We start from the raw sequence: 18,406 nt of genomic DNA, 5'->3' as shown, positions 1-18,406 counted from the left end.
CAAACACACAGCACGTTCTTGCGATGAATCAACAAAAAAACTCAACAGGTCAAAACAACTTTGTCAGAAGTTAAAAAAATACACTTGCAACTTTTTTTTTGAAACATGTATGGTGTGTTGTCCGATTACGAGTTTTTAGTAAGATTGGATAAAACAAAAAGTGTGAATATTGGGAGAACATATCACAAAAGAAAAGGAGTCGATTTTGGAATGGCAATATCAGATGTTTTTTTAAATGAACTCCGAATGCATATCTCCACCGCTAAATTTTTAGCATTATTGTAGACAAATCTACTGATGCCTATAGATTGGAGCAAATGGTTATATACCTGTGCTGTTTAATTAATGGTAATATCAAAACTTGATTTCAATCAATAGACAATGTAACTCGACTTAATGCAATGCAACTGACAGCCTTAATATTAAAACTTTTAAAAATCCAAAACGAAATGGGATTCTCCACAGAAGCCTCTAGGAATAACTACCACTGTAATAGGTCTAGAAGATAAATCTGAAAGCAAGGAATTAGCAAATATAGAAGATGAAATATCCTACTTATTTAGCAGTAGTGATAACAATAACAGCAAATGCGGTTTTGAAGGTTTCTCAAGTGAAGAGGAACCAGACGACTACAATAATCAACTAATAGTACATGCAGAAAACGTAGCACCACTAATGGTAGGCATAACTATGGATGGCACAAATGTTCTAACTGGACGGAGATATAAAAGATGCAGCAAGCAAGTCAAAGAAACACCTAATTCTGCAACTGTTTTGCAAGCAACTCTTCATCTTTCATAGAAATTCTACTACTATATCTGCAGTTTATTGTAATGCATGCAAAGTTTATGATGTAAAAGATATTTTAAGAATTGAGTATTATTATAAGTATTGATAATATCTTCTTACACCCTTATTATTGAAAAACCAGTTTCAGCCATGCCATGCCATGTCTTGACATCAAAAACACGTGTGAACTTAGTATATAAAATACTTAGAACAATTTTCGATTTAAATTGTTAATCATTTTAATTGTTAATTTTAATTGTTAATTGTTAATAATCTTGACATATTTTTACGTACTATTTTTTGGCGTAGTATTAATTATTTTTAGGAAATCACTATCAAAATTTCTATTAAAAATTTAGGCAATTTTATATTTATTTTTTTATTTAATTAATTTAGTAATTTTAATTTTTAGGGCAAGTGCAGTGTCATACAAGTTAACGGTATCAGATGGGTTGAGCATATGGTTAATGCACTGCAGAATCTTCTTAATGGTCTTAAAGTGCATATTCATAGTTATAACACCATCAGCTCAGAAAAAGACTACAGCGCAGCACAAAAATCAAAGGCTAAGTTTTTTGAAAAGAAATTGTTTGATCAGCACTTTATGTCTACTGTGATCTTTATTCTTAATGTGTGTAGATTTTTTCAGAGGTACTATATCTAATTCACCACTAATAAATAAAAGTTATAAGCTATATAGATATATAAAATAGTATATATATACACACACACACACACACACACACACACACACACACACACACACACACACACACACACACACACACACACACACACACACATATATATATATATAGACCTTGGCAGGAGTAAATGAGTGCAAGAGCGGAGAAAAGCTTTCCTAAACCAAACATGGCGAGCCATACAAGCTGCTCTTCTAAACAGTTTCTTACAAGAGCTTTTGGTTTTTGCACAAGCTATATGTTTATTCATTGAAAAGATTACTTATTAAATACAAATTTGGTTCTATTCTTGTTACAAGCCAGGGTGCAACAGTTTTTTTTTTTTTTTAATGAACATTGACATTCGTATCTTTAATGACAAACATCAAATTTAAGAGATATATGTCTTATAAGGAAGATTTATTTTTAAATCACCTTTATTCTAGTTAATAAGTTATTAGATACATCAAAGAGCTTAGAGTTATTAAAGATGCTTATTGAATTTAATACATTTTTATTTCTTCAATAGAATTTTTTACGCATTTGCAAAGTGTGCGCAAATTAATATGCAATGACCTAACAATTATAAATTATTATTCATTGATACTAAATAATTAATTTTTCTCAATTTATTTCGCTAAACTTATTTACAAATTATATACAAATAAAAATTATTTACAAATAAAAAAAACTTAAAGTAGTTAAAAAATATAAAAAAAAATCAACTTGAAGAAACGTATCAACTTGAAGAAATTTAAAAATATAAAAAGAGCTCAAAATAAAATAAAAATTATTTTCTGTTTTAAAACTTTTTAAAATAATATCATATTAAGCATTTAATAAGATAATAAAAATATCATATTATTGGCATTGTTAAGCACACAATAAAATCTAAAAACCTAAAATAAACATAATAACTCTATATATTCTATTAGTATATATATATATATTTCAGCAAAACTTAAAAATTCTTTTCAAAACTTTTAAAAGTATTTTTAATATGCAAATAAATATTACTTCTCTTTAAGATAAATATTTTTTTGCAACAACCATGCCTTTTAAAAAGCATTACAGTTAATTACGAAATTAGTTTTTTATTTTAAATGACTGTGTTTTCTATTTTAGTTACAATGATAATTATATTTTAGAGTGAAAAAATCATACTTTTGCAAGAGCCATAAATTGTTCCCGTAAACCGTTTTAGAGGAGTGTGGTATTTATATATTATAAATATATAGGCCAAGGCCTGTATACATATATTAATTATTATGAAGTATTATATACGTTTTTTATTTAATATATAATATATTTAATGTTTATTGTAATATAAACAATTATTATTGCTATTAAATGTTTTAATAATATAAAAGTTTAATAATAAATAGCTTTAACTTTTAATTATTTTTTAAAAATAATTAATTCAATAAAATGGTTTAATTTAAAGTATAAAATTAAAATTTTCAATTATGATCTTATATAAAACATACTTTTTAAACCCCCTTACTGTTTTAAAAAGTTAAGGTCGCCGCGTGGCAAGTTCAAATCATCAGCTTGCTTTATTTTTTTAATTTGTGATTTAAAATGCAAAACAAAACAACTTTACAGTACTATAGATTTTATATTCTATATAAAAACATGTTATATACTAATTTTTCACAAACTCAACTTATTTGGAAAAATAAGATCGCAACAAATATCCCTCCATTTTTTAATGTTTTTTGGAATTTTTAGCTTTTTTAAAAATCTTTTTGTTTGTTAAAGTGTATAATATCATTAGATATGTTTGTTTATAACCTTTATAAAACTTCACAGGTATTTTGTATTTTAAAAAATATAAAAAAATTGAAAAAAAAATCACCGGTGATTGGACTCGAACCCACGACTTTTATGTCTAGAAACTCAGCGCGCTAACCACTCAGCCATACTGGCTCAGTGGTCATCCAAATTTTAAAACTATATAAAAACTGCTTTTAATGGAAATAAATGCTGTAGATCAAAAATTAAGAAGAAGTTGACGCAATGCAGTTTTATGTATGTTTTAACATTACATAATATGTAGTTTACGTACGTACGATATAAGTTTCATGTTCGCTCATGTTTTCTTATAAAGCAAAGCTGTGACTATTTCTTACCAATACCTCAGTTGCGTTGGCTACCAAGGGTTTTGTGTCAAACACGCTCCAGGGAACACTACTACTACTACTACTACTACTACTACTACTACTACTACTACTACTACTACTACTACTACTACTACTACTACTACTACTACTACTACTACTACTACTACTATTAAAACTATTAAGTTCAGCAATAATATATAGAGAAAAATACTGAATTATTTTTTAAATTAAAACATTAATGTTAATAATAATAAACTGTTCACTAATAAATTTAAGAAATAGTTAAATTAATTAAATATTCACAATATACAAATAATAATATCGTTTATGTTTTTATTTACAGGTAACACACACAAAAAAAAAACGTTTCAATGCATAAAGTTAAGTCTTCACTTGATCATGCAATATGCAATTTAGAAAGATATGAAGAAATCCAGAAAATAGACCTTTTCATAAATAAACGTCCGCGTTTCAAATCGAGGCTTAGGTTGTACCGTTAGTAAACAAACAAAATATTTCATTGCTTGGGCTTATTTGTTTCTTTTAATCTTGAGCTTTATTTGTTATTTTAACAAGATAATGTTATTATCTACAAACACAAATGACGTTTCTTCACAGGAAATAGGTTTGTTATTTTATTTTAAGTGTTTATTAATTACTTTTCTATTATTTTATTACTTGAATATCAAAGTAAAATATATTAAATATTTTATAAAAAATTTACCTTAACTGAAGTTTACTTTTATCCACAAAATTTATAAAATTTGTGTAGTGTAGTTGACTTATTTTGATGTATTTTTTTTATTTGTTTAGATCCAGCATTAATTGTTTTAAAAGAAGATGATATAGACAATCCAACTGTCAAAGTCAATTTAGAAAAATTACAAACATATACAAATAATCATTTAAAAAGGTGGCTTCTTTACCGTGGCGATTCTCTTAAAGGTGTAGTAACTTTACGAGACTCTCAAGTTAAAGTTTTACAGTATTTTCACAACGGAACGAATTCAATTATTTGTGATCCAACTCTTGAGAAAAAATGGTTGTCAAAAAAGGCATATTTGATGGGTAAAAATATAAAAATACAAAGTATAAAAACATTTCCTATGTTGCCTGAAAATTTAAAATGTGAGCTGTTAAGTTTGAATTCCAAAGTTGGATGGAGCAAGTGTCTAGAGGGACTTCCTGCGTTTTCAGCTGAGAAAATTGATGCATATGCTTTAAATGTAAATAGTAATTTTTTTTTCTAAATCTACAAAAGTTAAAAAACATTTATCTAGAGGAGAAATGTTTCTTGAAGAGCAATACATTGATCTATCCTCAATTCATTCAAAACAAAGTATTGAACTGTTTTGTGTAAAAGAAGTATGTGCAGCTAGCATGAAAAAAATTGACAGATGGATTTTTATTGCTATTAAAAAATTAGATGGATCAGTAATGTATGCATTTTGTGAATGCCCAGCAGGAAAAACTGGAACTTGTTCACATGCATTTGCAATAATGAAACTTGTTGCAAAATGGGTAGTTGAAAAACAGAAAACTGTTCCAAATATTAAAGCCTGTACATCAAGAACTTGTGCTTGGTCAATACCACAAAGTCGTAAAAGATTTGATAAAACACCAATAAGTGACTTACAAATTATATCACCACAAATTAAAAAAAAGAATTTCTCGAAAAGAAAAGCATCTTCATTCGCCACAATTAAATCATCATTGCATGATACTAGAACTGATTTAAACAGAAAAAGTGATAATGAAAATAAAATAAATGAGCTTTACAAGAATCTTTTAAACAGTGATGTTAAAGTGCTTATGTTGAATGTGTTAAATCAATCAAATGAAGGAATAGTCAAAACAAGTCTAGGAAGTGTCCCGTTTGGGTCTGTATTAAGCTATCAATGTGCTGTAGTTCCACCTTGTTACAATGTTTACTACAACTTACCTGCACCTTTAAAAAATTTAGACAGTGTTCAATACATTGAATACCCTACATTCCCTTTTAATGAAACTGATGATTTTATAACTTGTTATGTTGAAAAAATATTTTGTAATAAAAAAATAAACATTTTAGAAAATATGAAGTTAGTAAAGGAAATAGTAGTTCAAATTGAAAAAGAAACAAGGGAACAGGATGGAAATTCAAAGTGGTTTGATTACAGAAAGAATCGATTCACTGCATCTTTATGTAATAAGTTAGAGAACAAATCTTCAAAAGGACTCAAAAGTTTGGCACACAAACTTTTCCATGGTGAAAACAAAACTAAGCTAAACAATATTATTTCATATAAACTTTCCTATGGTAAATATTATGAACCTATAGCGTTAAAATATTATGAAAACTTTATGAAATCCTCTGGCTATAAACTAGATGTAGAACTATGTGGTTTGGTACTTGATGAAAAAAATTTTGTTTTGGGTGCATCACCTAATAGGAAAGTAAGGTGTGATAATGATTGTGGAATAATAGAAATTAAGTGCAGCGAAGAATACAGTAACCTGGACCCAAAAGATATATGTTTTGTAGCGAAAAATCCATCTATTGTATTTGATAAATCTAGTAATAAAATTTTAATAAACAAAAACCATAGTTATTATGATCAAATCCAAATGCAACTTGGATTAACAACACAAACATGGTGTGATTTTGTGTTTTACACTTCAAAAGGATTGGTTATTGATCGTATTACGTATGACAAAGTATATTGGGGGACTCTAAGGAAAAGAGTATTAGACTTTTACTTCAACTATATGTTGGACGAAATAATTGAAAAAATAAACAACAATTTTTAATTTGAAGATGAATATTTTATTGAAATTTGCAGAATCTATTTTACAGTTTATGCATTTATAAATTTATGACAAAAAATTGTAGTTATTTATGATATATATAAATGTTAAATTCAATGTTACATTTTTTTTTATTGTCTCTACACATTTTTATCCATTACTTTCTATGCGTTTTTTATAATAGGCTCATGAAAGTTAGTTAAAACTCCACACACTGTAACTATTTGATTGAGAGAACCAATCATGTCTAGAGGAATAACTCTATCGAATATATGAAAACATTTTAGTCTTTGAATCATTCTCTCAACATGAATGCGCTCACTTGCAATTTGCTGACTTGGTATCCCCTCTGTTTTAGTGAATTGTTCGTGATTTTGAAGATGGAGTGATTAATTTAATGATGGAGTGATTAATTTAACTCCGAGTGGACTTAAATAATCTTGTATAGTAAAACCTCTATCTGCCATAACTTCTTCACTGTGATTCCATAAATTTGGATTTAAAAGTCCACTCTTAATGGTTAATTCTTTATCTGATATACTCCCAGGGTAAGCAGCAGATATAAAAGTAAAACCACCTCCTGGGGCAATGCCAACTAAAATCTTTACAGTTGTGTGACTTTTATAGTCAGAATAGAGCAATTTATGTACAGTCAATGACTGAGGCACAGCTACTTTTATTTCGACGCAATCAATGATACATTTAACATTGGGAAATTTATCCTTCATTGACTGAGGCATATTTTGTTTTATTTGAGTTAACGAAGGCCATATGCTAAGGCTACCCAGCTTTATGTACATAAAGTTCAACCATGTTAAACAGTGTTACTTACAGTTCTTTCACTTATTGAAAAAAGAAATGCTAAATGTCTAATATCATAATTTTTTCTTAACCGCACTAATGTTAACAAATATGCTTCTAAAGGTAACATAACTCGATTTCTCCCCCTATTTTCATTTTCTTTTGAATGTTACTATTGAATAAGATAAAGTTTTCTCCATTTTCTCCAGGGTCAAGATATATAAAAACTGCATCAAATGTTTTTCCATTCGGAAATCCTGTGTAATGTTTTAATTCTTTATCACATGAGAGAACATGCTCAACAAATTTATTTCCTTCATTAGGTATTGTTTCTTTCATTTTCTTATTTTCATTTTGCAACTGTTTCATGTTTAATTTTCTATAAAGGAGTGGATCTCTATTTGAGCTACTGCTTGTTTTGTTAAGAACATCATTGTCAGGCAAAACTATACTTTTTTGGGGAGATTGTTCATAACCTGGTGATTTTCTTTCTTTTTCACTAGCTTTGAAATTATTCTAGCTATGAAGTGATGGTTTAGCACCTTTTCTTAAAGTGCATCTAGTACCTCCAGCAGCTTTTAAAATGTCCTGCGCTTTAAAATTTTTACGCTTTATCAAGTTGCACCAAAGAGAAATTTCATTTTTATCTTTCGGAAAATGAAAGAATTTAATGCCGGAAGCCTTTCGTTCTCCAAATTCGATAATATAGCTTCGATTATAGGCAGCACATTGTTTGCCAGATGATTTTCTTATAGGTTTTTTATTAGAAGACATTTTCTATTTACAAACGGTACAACCTAAGCCTCGTTTTAGAATTATGCGGACGTTTATTTATGAAAAGGTCTATTAGATTTTTACAAGAAGAAGCGCTTGATATATGGGATTGTAAATTTGGATGAAGTGATAAAATACAAAGCTTGAGTTTGCATTATGACATCCACGAAGCAGTGTCTTTTGAAACAATACTCTAATGTATCAGAAATTTTTGCGGAAGCGGATGAGTTGCTCAACACTGTTGAATGGATGGAGAGCAACTTTTTCACGACAAAAATTCACATAAAAACGTGCTAGACAGTAACATAAAGCCCTTGAAAAAGGCGATGAAATGCTATGCTAACAGCTTGAATATAAACTAATAGATGTTGGAAATATTTCAACAGAGTGGGTATTATTAAAGAAAATAATGGCAACTTGGAGGAGTGCAAGCTCAATACCATTTCCACCACTAATTTTTTCTAATAGAAATGATGAAGATGATAGTACTCTAACAACAGAAGATGATACATGATAATTTTTGAACTTACTTGTATTTTATTTTTGGTATTGTTATATACCATTATTTTTTTTTATACTTGCTAAGAATTTGTTGTAAAAATGGTTGCCTTTTTTTTAATAAAGTAAGTGCTCAGTTTAAGTGAAAAAATTATTTTCATTTATGTTGGCTCATGCTTTATCTGAAAGTAAAAAAGTAAATGCTATTAATAGTTTACACAAATTTATTTACACAAATTATTTTTAGTCTACAATTAGCTCTATTAGGTAAAATAACTGAAATATGCAAGAATTTTTTGTAAAAAATAGTGACAGGCAACTCAAAAAGTCGAAAGGCAACCAAAATTAACAAACTGTTTACATTCAGTTGCCCCTCTGACGACCAACCAAAAGTACGAGCGTACACCCCTGAATATATTAGATTGCTATAAAATATTAGTACAATAAATAATATATAAATAATTTACAAATTTTATACTAATATTAAAAAAAATTGAATTAAAAACTTTTATTTTAATAAAACTTTTTATATAAACTTTTATTGATCTTTTTATTTGTTAAACTTGTTGTCAAGGAAACATTTTAAAATAAATTTAAAATCATCTTAAACAAACCATAAACTTATATAACTTACGTGAAATATACTCGCAATGTTTAATGCATTTTCTTTCATTTTATTTTGTGTGGAAATTACCAATTGACGTTGGCGCTCTTTCTCTTGTCTGATTTTTTCTTCCCTGTTTTCTTTTATAAGACGTTGTTTTTTCAATGCATTTTCTATCTGTTGTTTGTCCTCAACATGTGAAGTTTGAGCTTCATTTATCTAAATAAAAATTAATATCAAAAATTTTTTTAACAAATTTTGGTATCTTTGTAACATTAATTTTTTTTGAGTGATATTTGAACAATAAAAAATAAAAGATATATTATGATAATAGTAAATATGTAATAAGACCAAATTTTTATATCTTGATTTAAGATTAAATTAAGCAAAATTTAACATTATATACATAGACACAGATGCAAATATAAAGTTTCATTTATTTGATGTTTAGATATCCTGTTTATTCTCAGTTTGTACCCACACCTCTAATTAAGTTATAATTTTTGAAGATATAGCAAGACGATTTTGCAAGAACGAAGATTATATTGTAAAAGCGAATATGCAAAAAGAAAAAGATAATTTACATTGAACAGTTAAACAAAGCTACTCTACAAAATAAAATATTTATTATATAACACTATTTCAATTAGTAATAAAACATAAAAATATAACACATAAAAACACAATACATTAAAATATAACACATAAAACATAATATATTAAAATATATAATGTTCAGTCTTCTCCATTTAGCCAGGGCTTTTGTGCTCAAGTCTTTTTGCGATTGCCCACACACCTGCAAAAACTTTAGCGAGCACATAATAAAGCGCTCGCCAAAAAAGTAAAAGTATTTGTTTTAAATTGCAACAAAACATTTTTGTTTATTTATTCAACTTTTATGAAAAATGCTTTTTTTTACCAGCTTTTTTTTTAAAATTATTTTATCCAGTATTTATTCAAAGCACTCTTTCCGCTATTGTTGTATTTTTTTATAAGCAACCACTAATTAGAGTTGGAAGTTACTGAAGAGAAAAGGTGAAGATTGTAGAGCAAGATAATGATTGACAGATAACTTAAAAGATTGTAAATTATATGAATCAGGAAAGCAAGATGAAGGAAGCGAATTCCAAAGAACTGATGTTCGAGGAAAATAACTTGACGAATAAGAGTTTTTGGAGCACTTAGGAACAGTCACAGAAAGAAAATGAGACTTAATCAAATGACGAGTAACATGATAATGACTTTTAGTAGATGGCACAAGAGACGCTAGCTCTTTAGAGCAGTGCCCATTAAAGTATTTGTAGAAAAGAGAAAGAGAAGCAACATTACGATGATGTGATAATGGTTAGAGGTTGGCTGCAAGAGCAGGTTTAACTATGTTTACAATGCATTTTTGCACCTTGTCTAAAAGGAAAAAGGACATTATTATAAGATCCGCCCCAGATATGGCAACAGTATTCCATACAAGGCCGGATTTGAGATTTATAGAGATAGAGAATAGAATTCGAAGTAAGAAAGTGTCGAGCTCGATAAAGAGATGCAACCTTAGCAGATGTTTTGCAATCAATTTGATATATGGTTTCCAAGAAAGATTGGAAGTAAGAGTTAATCCTAGAAGAAAAAGGGTAGATGACTCATTGAGTACATTACCATTCATAAATATAGGAAGATCTAAATTATTGTGATAACGATTGGCTGAAAAAAGTTGAGTTTTATCAGAATTAAAGTTCACCAGCCACTGTGAGCGCCATGCTGTAGCACAAGTGAGATCCTTTTCAAGCTCAAATGCCCCCTCCAAGCAATCAGAGAGTGTTGGCTTCTTAATATGACTAGAATAAATGGTAGTATCATCAGGAAACAATGCCAATTTAGATGTGAGAATATCTGGAAGATCGTTAATGTAAATTAAAAAGAGTATTTTAATTTAAATAGCAGCAAAAAATGAATTTTTTTAAATCGCGCAGGCTAACTTAAAAAAGACTATTTGTCATTGCTTTTTTGTGCGCTGTCATCAAATTTCAAACAGAGACGACTGATTGTTGTATAAAAAAAATCAAGTAGATCAAAAAAATGTGAATGGAAGTTACTTTCATAGATAGTTGCAAACAAAAAAAAAAAAGAATTTGTTAACAAAATTACATTTTTCTATTTAAAAATTTTAATAATTTAATTAGCTGCAGTGTTAAAATGATTGAATTAGTTGCAGTGTTAAAATAATTCCAAACTATTGTTGACTTAACCTTTCACTTGGAAATTAGTTTCATAGATAGTTACAAACAAACAAAAAAAATTTCTAACTTGCACTTTAAATATTCATAAAAAAATGTTGAAAATAATGGGGAGTTATTTGGGAATTTTCATAAAATAATATTTATAAAAATAATCTGTATATAGGTTTTGTTTCTATATATACGGGTTTCATATCTACATATATATGTTTCATATGTTTTATGAAGTTAAAATTTCGTTATTCATATTCTCAACTTTTAACTTTAACACAACAAAAATACTATTTTCCATAAAAGCCCAACCTTCATATAAAAAATATCAGGTTGGAATCATCCTGCTACTTATAGAGTTTTTACAGCAAAGGTTAGGGGAAGACAAAAACAAAACAAAATAGTTTCCTTCCTTGGGGCTTTTAGTTAATTAAAGGCTAGATTGCTGTCTCAATTAAAATACTAACCTCGGGAAGATGTAAACAGCGCCCTGCTACTGTTTTGTAGAAGACCTTCAAAGTAGCTATGTTTAAGAGTAAGCAAAAAATTCAGTTTCAAAACCGTTCTGAGGTTGTTTAACAATGAGGTTTTCTGAACTTAGCTGATTCTATTAAAAGCTTTAAAATATTGGAGTATAAATAGCACCATGTTGTGATATTGGAGTATAAAATGGATGGTGTCACTGTTGTTGTATTTTATGCTGGAGTGCATAGTTAAAGCAACATAAATCTACATATTTAGGTTTACTAACTGAGATAAGGTTTATTAACAGAAATAAAATAGTTTCTCTAGATCCTAGTAGACAAATATTATTTTTCTACCAGGATCTTTTGCATGTATATATACATTTATACATACAAAATTTTATGTATGTATATATATATATACATACAAAATTTTATGTATGTATATATATACATATATCAATGCTTGAATTAATGCATAAAAATCTAATCATGAAATAAAAACTTTTTACAAAGCCCCCCTCCTCCCACCTTCATCCCTGGCACTGCTTTGCAGTAAGAAAAGAGAGAGAGAGAGAGGGGGGGGGTTGCATTAGTATAAAATTGTATCATTTGGACATTGGTTCGTAATTATTATTTTTTAACATAATATTTCATATTTAATTTCTCTCATATTCAAATACTATCTTATAATACTCTTGTTTGGTGGGGTTAAAATTAGCTTAAGTTACTGTTATAATTTAAAGCTTAAGTTATAATTTAAAATTTAAGTTGCAGTTATAGTGTAATGAGCAAGTAATAATGTAGTTAGCAAATAACACATTTAATACTATTACGATATTACTCTTAGTAATTGCTTTTATTTAACATAATACTTAAAAAAGTACTTAAAAGGCGTCATAGCAAAATTGAGATCAATTGCAGATGGTGGTGTTTTTTCATTTTAAAAATAACTTATTTTTATTAAAAGTATAATGGCTTTTTTTTTCATTTATAAATAAGCTATTGATGTTTATATTTTGTCTGATAACCCGTTATTATATTGTTTAATATATAATTAAAAGATAGGTTTCTTACATACATAATTATTCCTTATGTTAGAAATTAATTTAAAAATTGTATGATGGAGAAAAAAATTATTTGTCAATCAATTGCTTTCATTTTAATTTAAATAGTTTATTTTAAACATATATTTTTCTTTATCTTAAATAATAAAATAGAAATGAGGTTAACAACGCTGTTCCACAGAGAAGCAAGCTTAACTATTAAAGCTTACACAAAATAAAATTAAACTTTTAATTTAATTTTCCATTTTAATTAAATTCTCATCTTGGGCAGATGTTAAATGCACCCGGCTACTGTCTTGTAGAAAGCCTCCTAGGCAAAGACTTAAGGGGTAAACAGATTCTATCTGGTGACCAGCCTCGCACCCCTTCTTCATCTATTACGCTGGCGCAGATGTATTTTTAATACATTGTTTCCAGTTTAGGATGTTGAATGCTGGATCTTCTTGACTCAATGCATGGGTTTTGCTTGTGTCTCTGTTTTTAAGACTATGCAACTCATTCTATTATCTCCTTATGAGGGTACAGCTCTAAAACTCAGTTTTATGGTTATGAGGCCAGCTGGTAGTCAGGTTTCCCGAACTGCGTGGTAGCTCTCAGAGAGGCTGATTCCATCAACAGCTGAAAAATATCAAAGTATTAGCAGTCCCATGTTGCACATGGATGGTGTCCCTGTTCGTATTTTCGGTTTGCATTGCAGAGACCACATTTGGAGCCCTTTGTAACGGCTTATGATTTATTAGTAGTAATGAGGCAATTGCTTGGGCTATTGACCAGTGTTCTGAGTAATATCTATGCTTTGAGTCAAGTTCTTCAACAAATTTAAAAATGAATAAAGTACTTAAAACTATAAAACACAAAAAACCATCATCATCACCAAGTTCTCTAAACCTATCATTCACTAATATTCGTGGTCTTCGAAGTAACTTTTCTTCTGTTGAGTCTTATCTCTTGCAAAGTTCACCAGACCTACTTGCTCTTTGCAAGACTAACTTGAGTTCAGCTGTCTCATCTTGTGATATTAGTGTTGATGGTTATCTTCCTTTAATTCGTAAAGACTCCAATAGTCACATGCTTGGCCTGGGCATTTACATTCGTAAGAATTCACCCATTTGTCGTGAAACTAGATTTGAATCCACAGACTATTCTTTCATGTGCTTTTGTTTAGCACCACTTCACTCTATTGCCTTTCTCTTTGTTCTATATCGCTCTCCATCATCAAGACTGCACTCTTTTTGATGTTATTTCTGATCATATTGACCAAGCTCTCTCTCTTTATCCATCAGCTAAAATAGTTGTTGTCGGTGACTTTAATGCTCACCACTCTGAATGGCTTGGCTCTAGTGTCAGAGATTCTGCAGGCATTAAAACCCATAACTTTTGCCTTTCTCAATCTTTAACTCAAATAGTCAACTTTCCAACTCGCTTTCCTGACAACCCGAATCAATTACCTTCTCAACTCAACTCTTGTTTCTGATCTTAGTCAGTGCTCAGTTTCTTCACATTTACCCTTAGGTGCTTCTGATCACAGTTTGATCTCTTTAAAACTAATATCTCCTTCTTCTTCATCACCTGAATCCCCCTATTATTGAACCTCTTACAACTACAGTAAAGCTGACTGGGATTCTTTCCGTGATTTTCTTTGTGATGGCCCTTGGGTAGAAATCTTTTGTCTTCCTGTCGACAAATGTGCTTCTTAAATAACTTCGTGGATTCAGACTGGCATTGAATCTTTTGTTCCCTCTCGACGATTCCAGGTCAAGCCTCACTCTCCTCCATGGTTTCCCTCACACTGTACTGCTGCAATTGCCAATTGAAACCGTTACTTCCATATTTATCAGCAAAACAATTCTCCAGAAAACAGACGTCTGTTTATTACTGCTAGAAACAATTGTAAAAAGGTTTTGTCTAACGCTAAAACCCACTATTCTCAGGTCATGAAATCTCATATCTCATCTCAAAAATTAGGCTCTCGTGATTTCTGGAGAACCTTTAATAATATCAATAATAAGCGCAAATCTTTAATTCCACCTCTCTTGTATGGTTCAAACTTTGTCACCTCACCTAAAGACAAAGCTGAATTGTTTGCTAAAAACTCTTCATCAATATCATCTCTTGATTCCACTAGTTGCGTTCTACCTGATATTGCCAACAAACAGGTTGATCCATTGCTTGACATTTATATCACTCCAGCTTCTGTATCTAAAGTGATTTCCTACCTAGACTCTTCTACAGATTGTGGCCTGGACAACATACCTGTTATTGTCTTGCAGAAGTATTTTCCGGATCTGTCGTCTATACTCTCAAAACTATTCAACAAATGCTTATCAGAGTCTTGTTTTACAGCCTGCTGGAAAGCGGCATCTGTTATCCCTATCTTCAAAAATTCTGGAGAGCGATCTGATTCGTCTAACTACCGTCCCATTAGTCTTCTTCCTATCATAAGCAAGGTTTTTGAGTCTTTAATTAACAATCACTTAATTTCTCATCTTGAATCTAATAACTAACTTTCTGACCATCAATATGATTTCGATCTACTCGTTCTACAGCTGATTTGCTAACAGTAATAACTGATTGGTTTGATCGTGCATTAGATAAAGGTGGAGAGGTTAAGGCCATCGCTCTTGACATTTCAAAAGCTTTTGATAAAGATTGGCATGCTGGTCTTCTCCATAAGCTTTTTTCTTATGGTGTATCTAGCAACATCTTTAAGATTATTGAATCCTTTCTTTCCAATTGTAGTATAAAAGTTGTCCTCGATGGACAGCACTCTTCTTTTTATTCTGTAACTTTAGGGGTTCCTCAAGGTTCTATCCTTAGCCCTATACTCTTTTTAATTTACATTAATGATCTTCCAGATATTCTCACATCTAAGGTGGCATTGTTTGCTGATGATACTACCATTTATTCTTGTCGTGATAAGAAACCAACATCATTTGAATGCTTGGAGGGGGCATTTAAGCTTGAAAAGGATCTCACTTCTGCTACAGCATGGGGCTCACAGTGGCTGGTGAACTTTAGTTCAGATAAAACTCAATATTTTTCAGCCAATCATTATCGCAATAATTTAGATCTTCCTATATTTATGAACAGTGATGTACTCGATGAGTCATCTACTCTTCATCTTCTAGGATTAACTCTTACTTCCAATCTTTCTTGGAAACCAAATATCAAATCAGTTGCAAAATTAACATTTGATAAAGTTTCATCTCTTTATCGAGGTCGTCACTTTTTTACTTCGGATTCTATTCTCTATCTCTATAAATCTCAAATCCGGCCTTGTATGGAATACTGTTGGCGTATCTGGGGTGGTTCTTCTAATGATGCCCTTTCTCTTTTAGACAAGGTGCAAAAACGCATTGTAAACATAGTTGGACCTGCTCTTGCAGCCAACCTCCAACCATCGTCACATTGTCGTAATGTTGCTTCTCTTTCTCTTTTCTTCAAATACTATAATGGGCATTGCTCTAAAGAGCTAGCGTCTCTAGTGCCATCTACTAAAATTCATTCTCGTGTTACTCGTCATTCAATTAAGTGTCATCCTTTTTCTGTGACTGTTCCTAAATGCTCCAAAAGCGCTTATTCCTCTAGTTTTTTCCCTCGAACATCAGCTCTTTGGAACTCGCTTCTTTCATCTTGCTTTCCTGATTCATATAATTTGCAATCCTTTAAGTTGTCCGTTAATCGTTATCTTGCTCTACAATCTTCATCTTTTTTCCTTAAGTAACTTCCAACTTTAATTAGTGGCTGCCTGCAGCCTTGTTGGAAGCGAAGATGTTTAAAAAAAAAAAGTAAAAGTAAAAATGCAACTATTACAACATTTAAAGCACTTTAATTAGCTGTGGAAAACTATTTAATGCGTTCATGCTGAAAATAAAACACGTGTTATTTTTAATGAGTATTGAATTGTTATTGTAAAAAGCTATAAAACAACAATAAAACTGCAAAGCTTAATAAAAATATGTAAGCTTGTGTTAATATAAAACAACTTAAATTTAATAAAGATAAGTTTTTATAACATTAATAACATAAAACATGTTTAAAATAAAACAAATTAAATAGAAATGTTTAATTTAAAAAAATGCACAAGTATGCATATCCGTAGACCAAACGAGTAAGCTCAAAGCAAAAAAACATTAGATACCACATTTTTATAATTTATTGCTTTTTCTAATTAAAATCTGAGTATAACAAACGTACTATTAAAAATTTAAGTATAAAAATTTTTTTTATTAAAATGGTTTTTAAGTTAATGTTTTCATTCAATTTTTTTTGTTCAAATTATTTTGTAATAAAAAGTGAGAAAAATACTTGGTTTAATAAACCGATTTATATTTCGTCAAGTTTAAGTATATGCTTAAACAATTTTTTTGAAAAAAAATTTCCTTGAAAACATAGAAAAGCATTTTTTTTTTTAATCTAAATTTTTTATAATTTAATTTTTGTTTTAACATTTCCAATATTCACTGGTTTAATTTTTGCAATAGAATGTTTCTACTTTAACAACTATTTTCAAGAAGAAAAAAAAATTTACTATTTAAAATGCTTACAATTTAAATAAAATTTTCTTCCTCACTTGCACTATGTTATAAATCTGACATTGTTACTATAGTTAGATATACATTTAACTTTCAGGAATGACCCTCGTTATGCCACTGGGTATTATGAACGCTGCCGCAATTAAATTTATAATTATTGAACGTTAAAATTTTTTAAATTTTAACATTTTTTTTTTTTAATTTCAAATTTTAATGGCAAAAATATTTGAATGAGAGAATTTTTGAAAAATTTTTTTAGAAGAATTCTGTTCAAATAGATTTTTTAATAAAAAAATTGCTAAAAACAACTTAATTAAATTAATATAGTAGATAAGTTAATATTTGAGTAACTGTGAGTTACTGTAGTAACTCAACTGGTTGTTTGATTTAGTTTATTAGTAAATTTATTGTGATGTACTTTATCCATTCAGTAAATCAAAGTAAATATAACTGTAAAAAGTTCAGGATCGTTAAAGCTAAAAAGGTTGAAGCAAAAAAGTTACTGGTTTCAATTAGCATTGATTAACTATCAAACAAATTTTTTAACAAAAAAGAAATTAACACATATTTTAATATACTTACATTAGTAAATTATTAATATAAAATTTTATAAAAATAATAATTTAAATTTTAAATTATAAGTTAATTTGGTGCAATATTTTAAAAATAAAGATAAAAACCAGGTTTTTTTTAAAAAAAAAGAATGAAGAAAAAATTTTCTATAACATCTTAGGGATTGTCCATAAATTATGCAATGTAAAATATATTTAAAACTAGAAGTAGTAGATATTAAGCATTTTTATGCGGAGATTTTCATTAAACTTAATGGGCTAAATTTAACTTTTTATTTAAATTAAGACTCCGCGAGGGAAAACTTTTGATCTTTTTGCTTTGTTTACTGTGAAAGTTTGGGTTATGAAATTTATGGACGATCCCTTATACCAATTAAACTTTTCGCTTAAACAACCTTTTAAATTATTATTAGCTTCCACGCAGAAATTTAAAGTAATTTAAATTCAAAGTACTTTACGTTGAATGGATATCTCTGCGCGAAAGAGCAAA

General features: G+C 29.2%; 1 protein-coding gene across 1 annotated transcript in view; it reads right to left on the bottom strand.

The window, feature by feature from the left end:
* Positions 1-18,406, bottom strand: part of LOC136092468 (uncharacterized) — a 129,179-nt gene that overhangs the window by 77,520 nt on the left and 33,253 nt on the right. Inside the window, exon 4 of the mRNA XM_065820743.1 lies at positions 9,090-9,278. Within this exon, the coding sequence (XP_065676815.1) occupies positions 9,090-9,278 (189 nt within the window). The remainder of the gene's footprint in view (positions 1-9,089; positions 9,279-18,406) is intronic.

Source organism: Hydra vulgaris, chromosome 15, assembly GCF_038396675.1.
Source record: "Hydra vulgaris chromosome 15, alternate assembly HydraT2T_AEP".
NCBI lineage: Eukaryota > Metazoa > Cnidaria > Hydrozoa > Anthoathecata > Hydridae > Hydra > Hydra vulgaris.
This window is presented reverse-complemented; position numbering and strand designations above follow the sequence as displayed.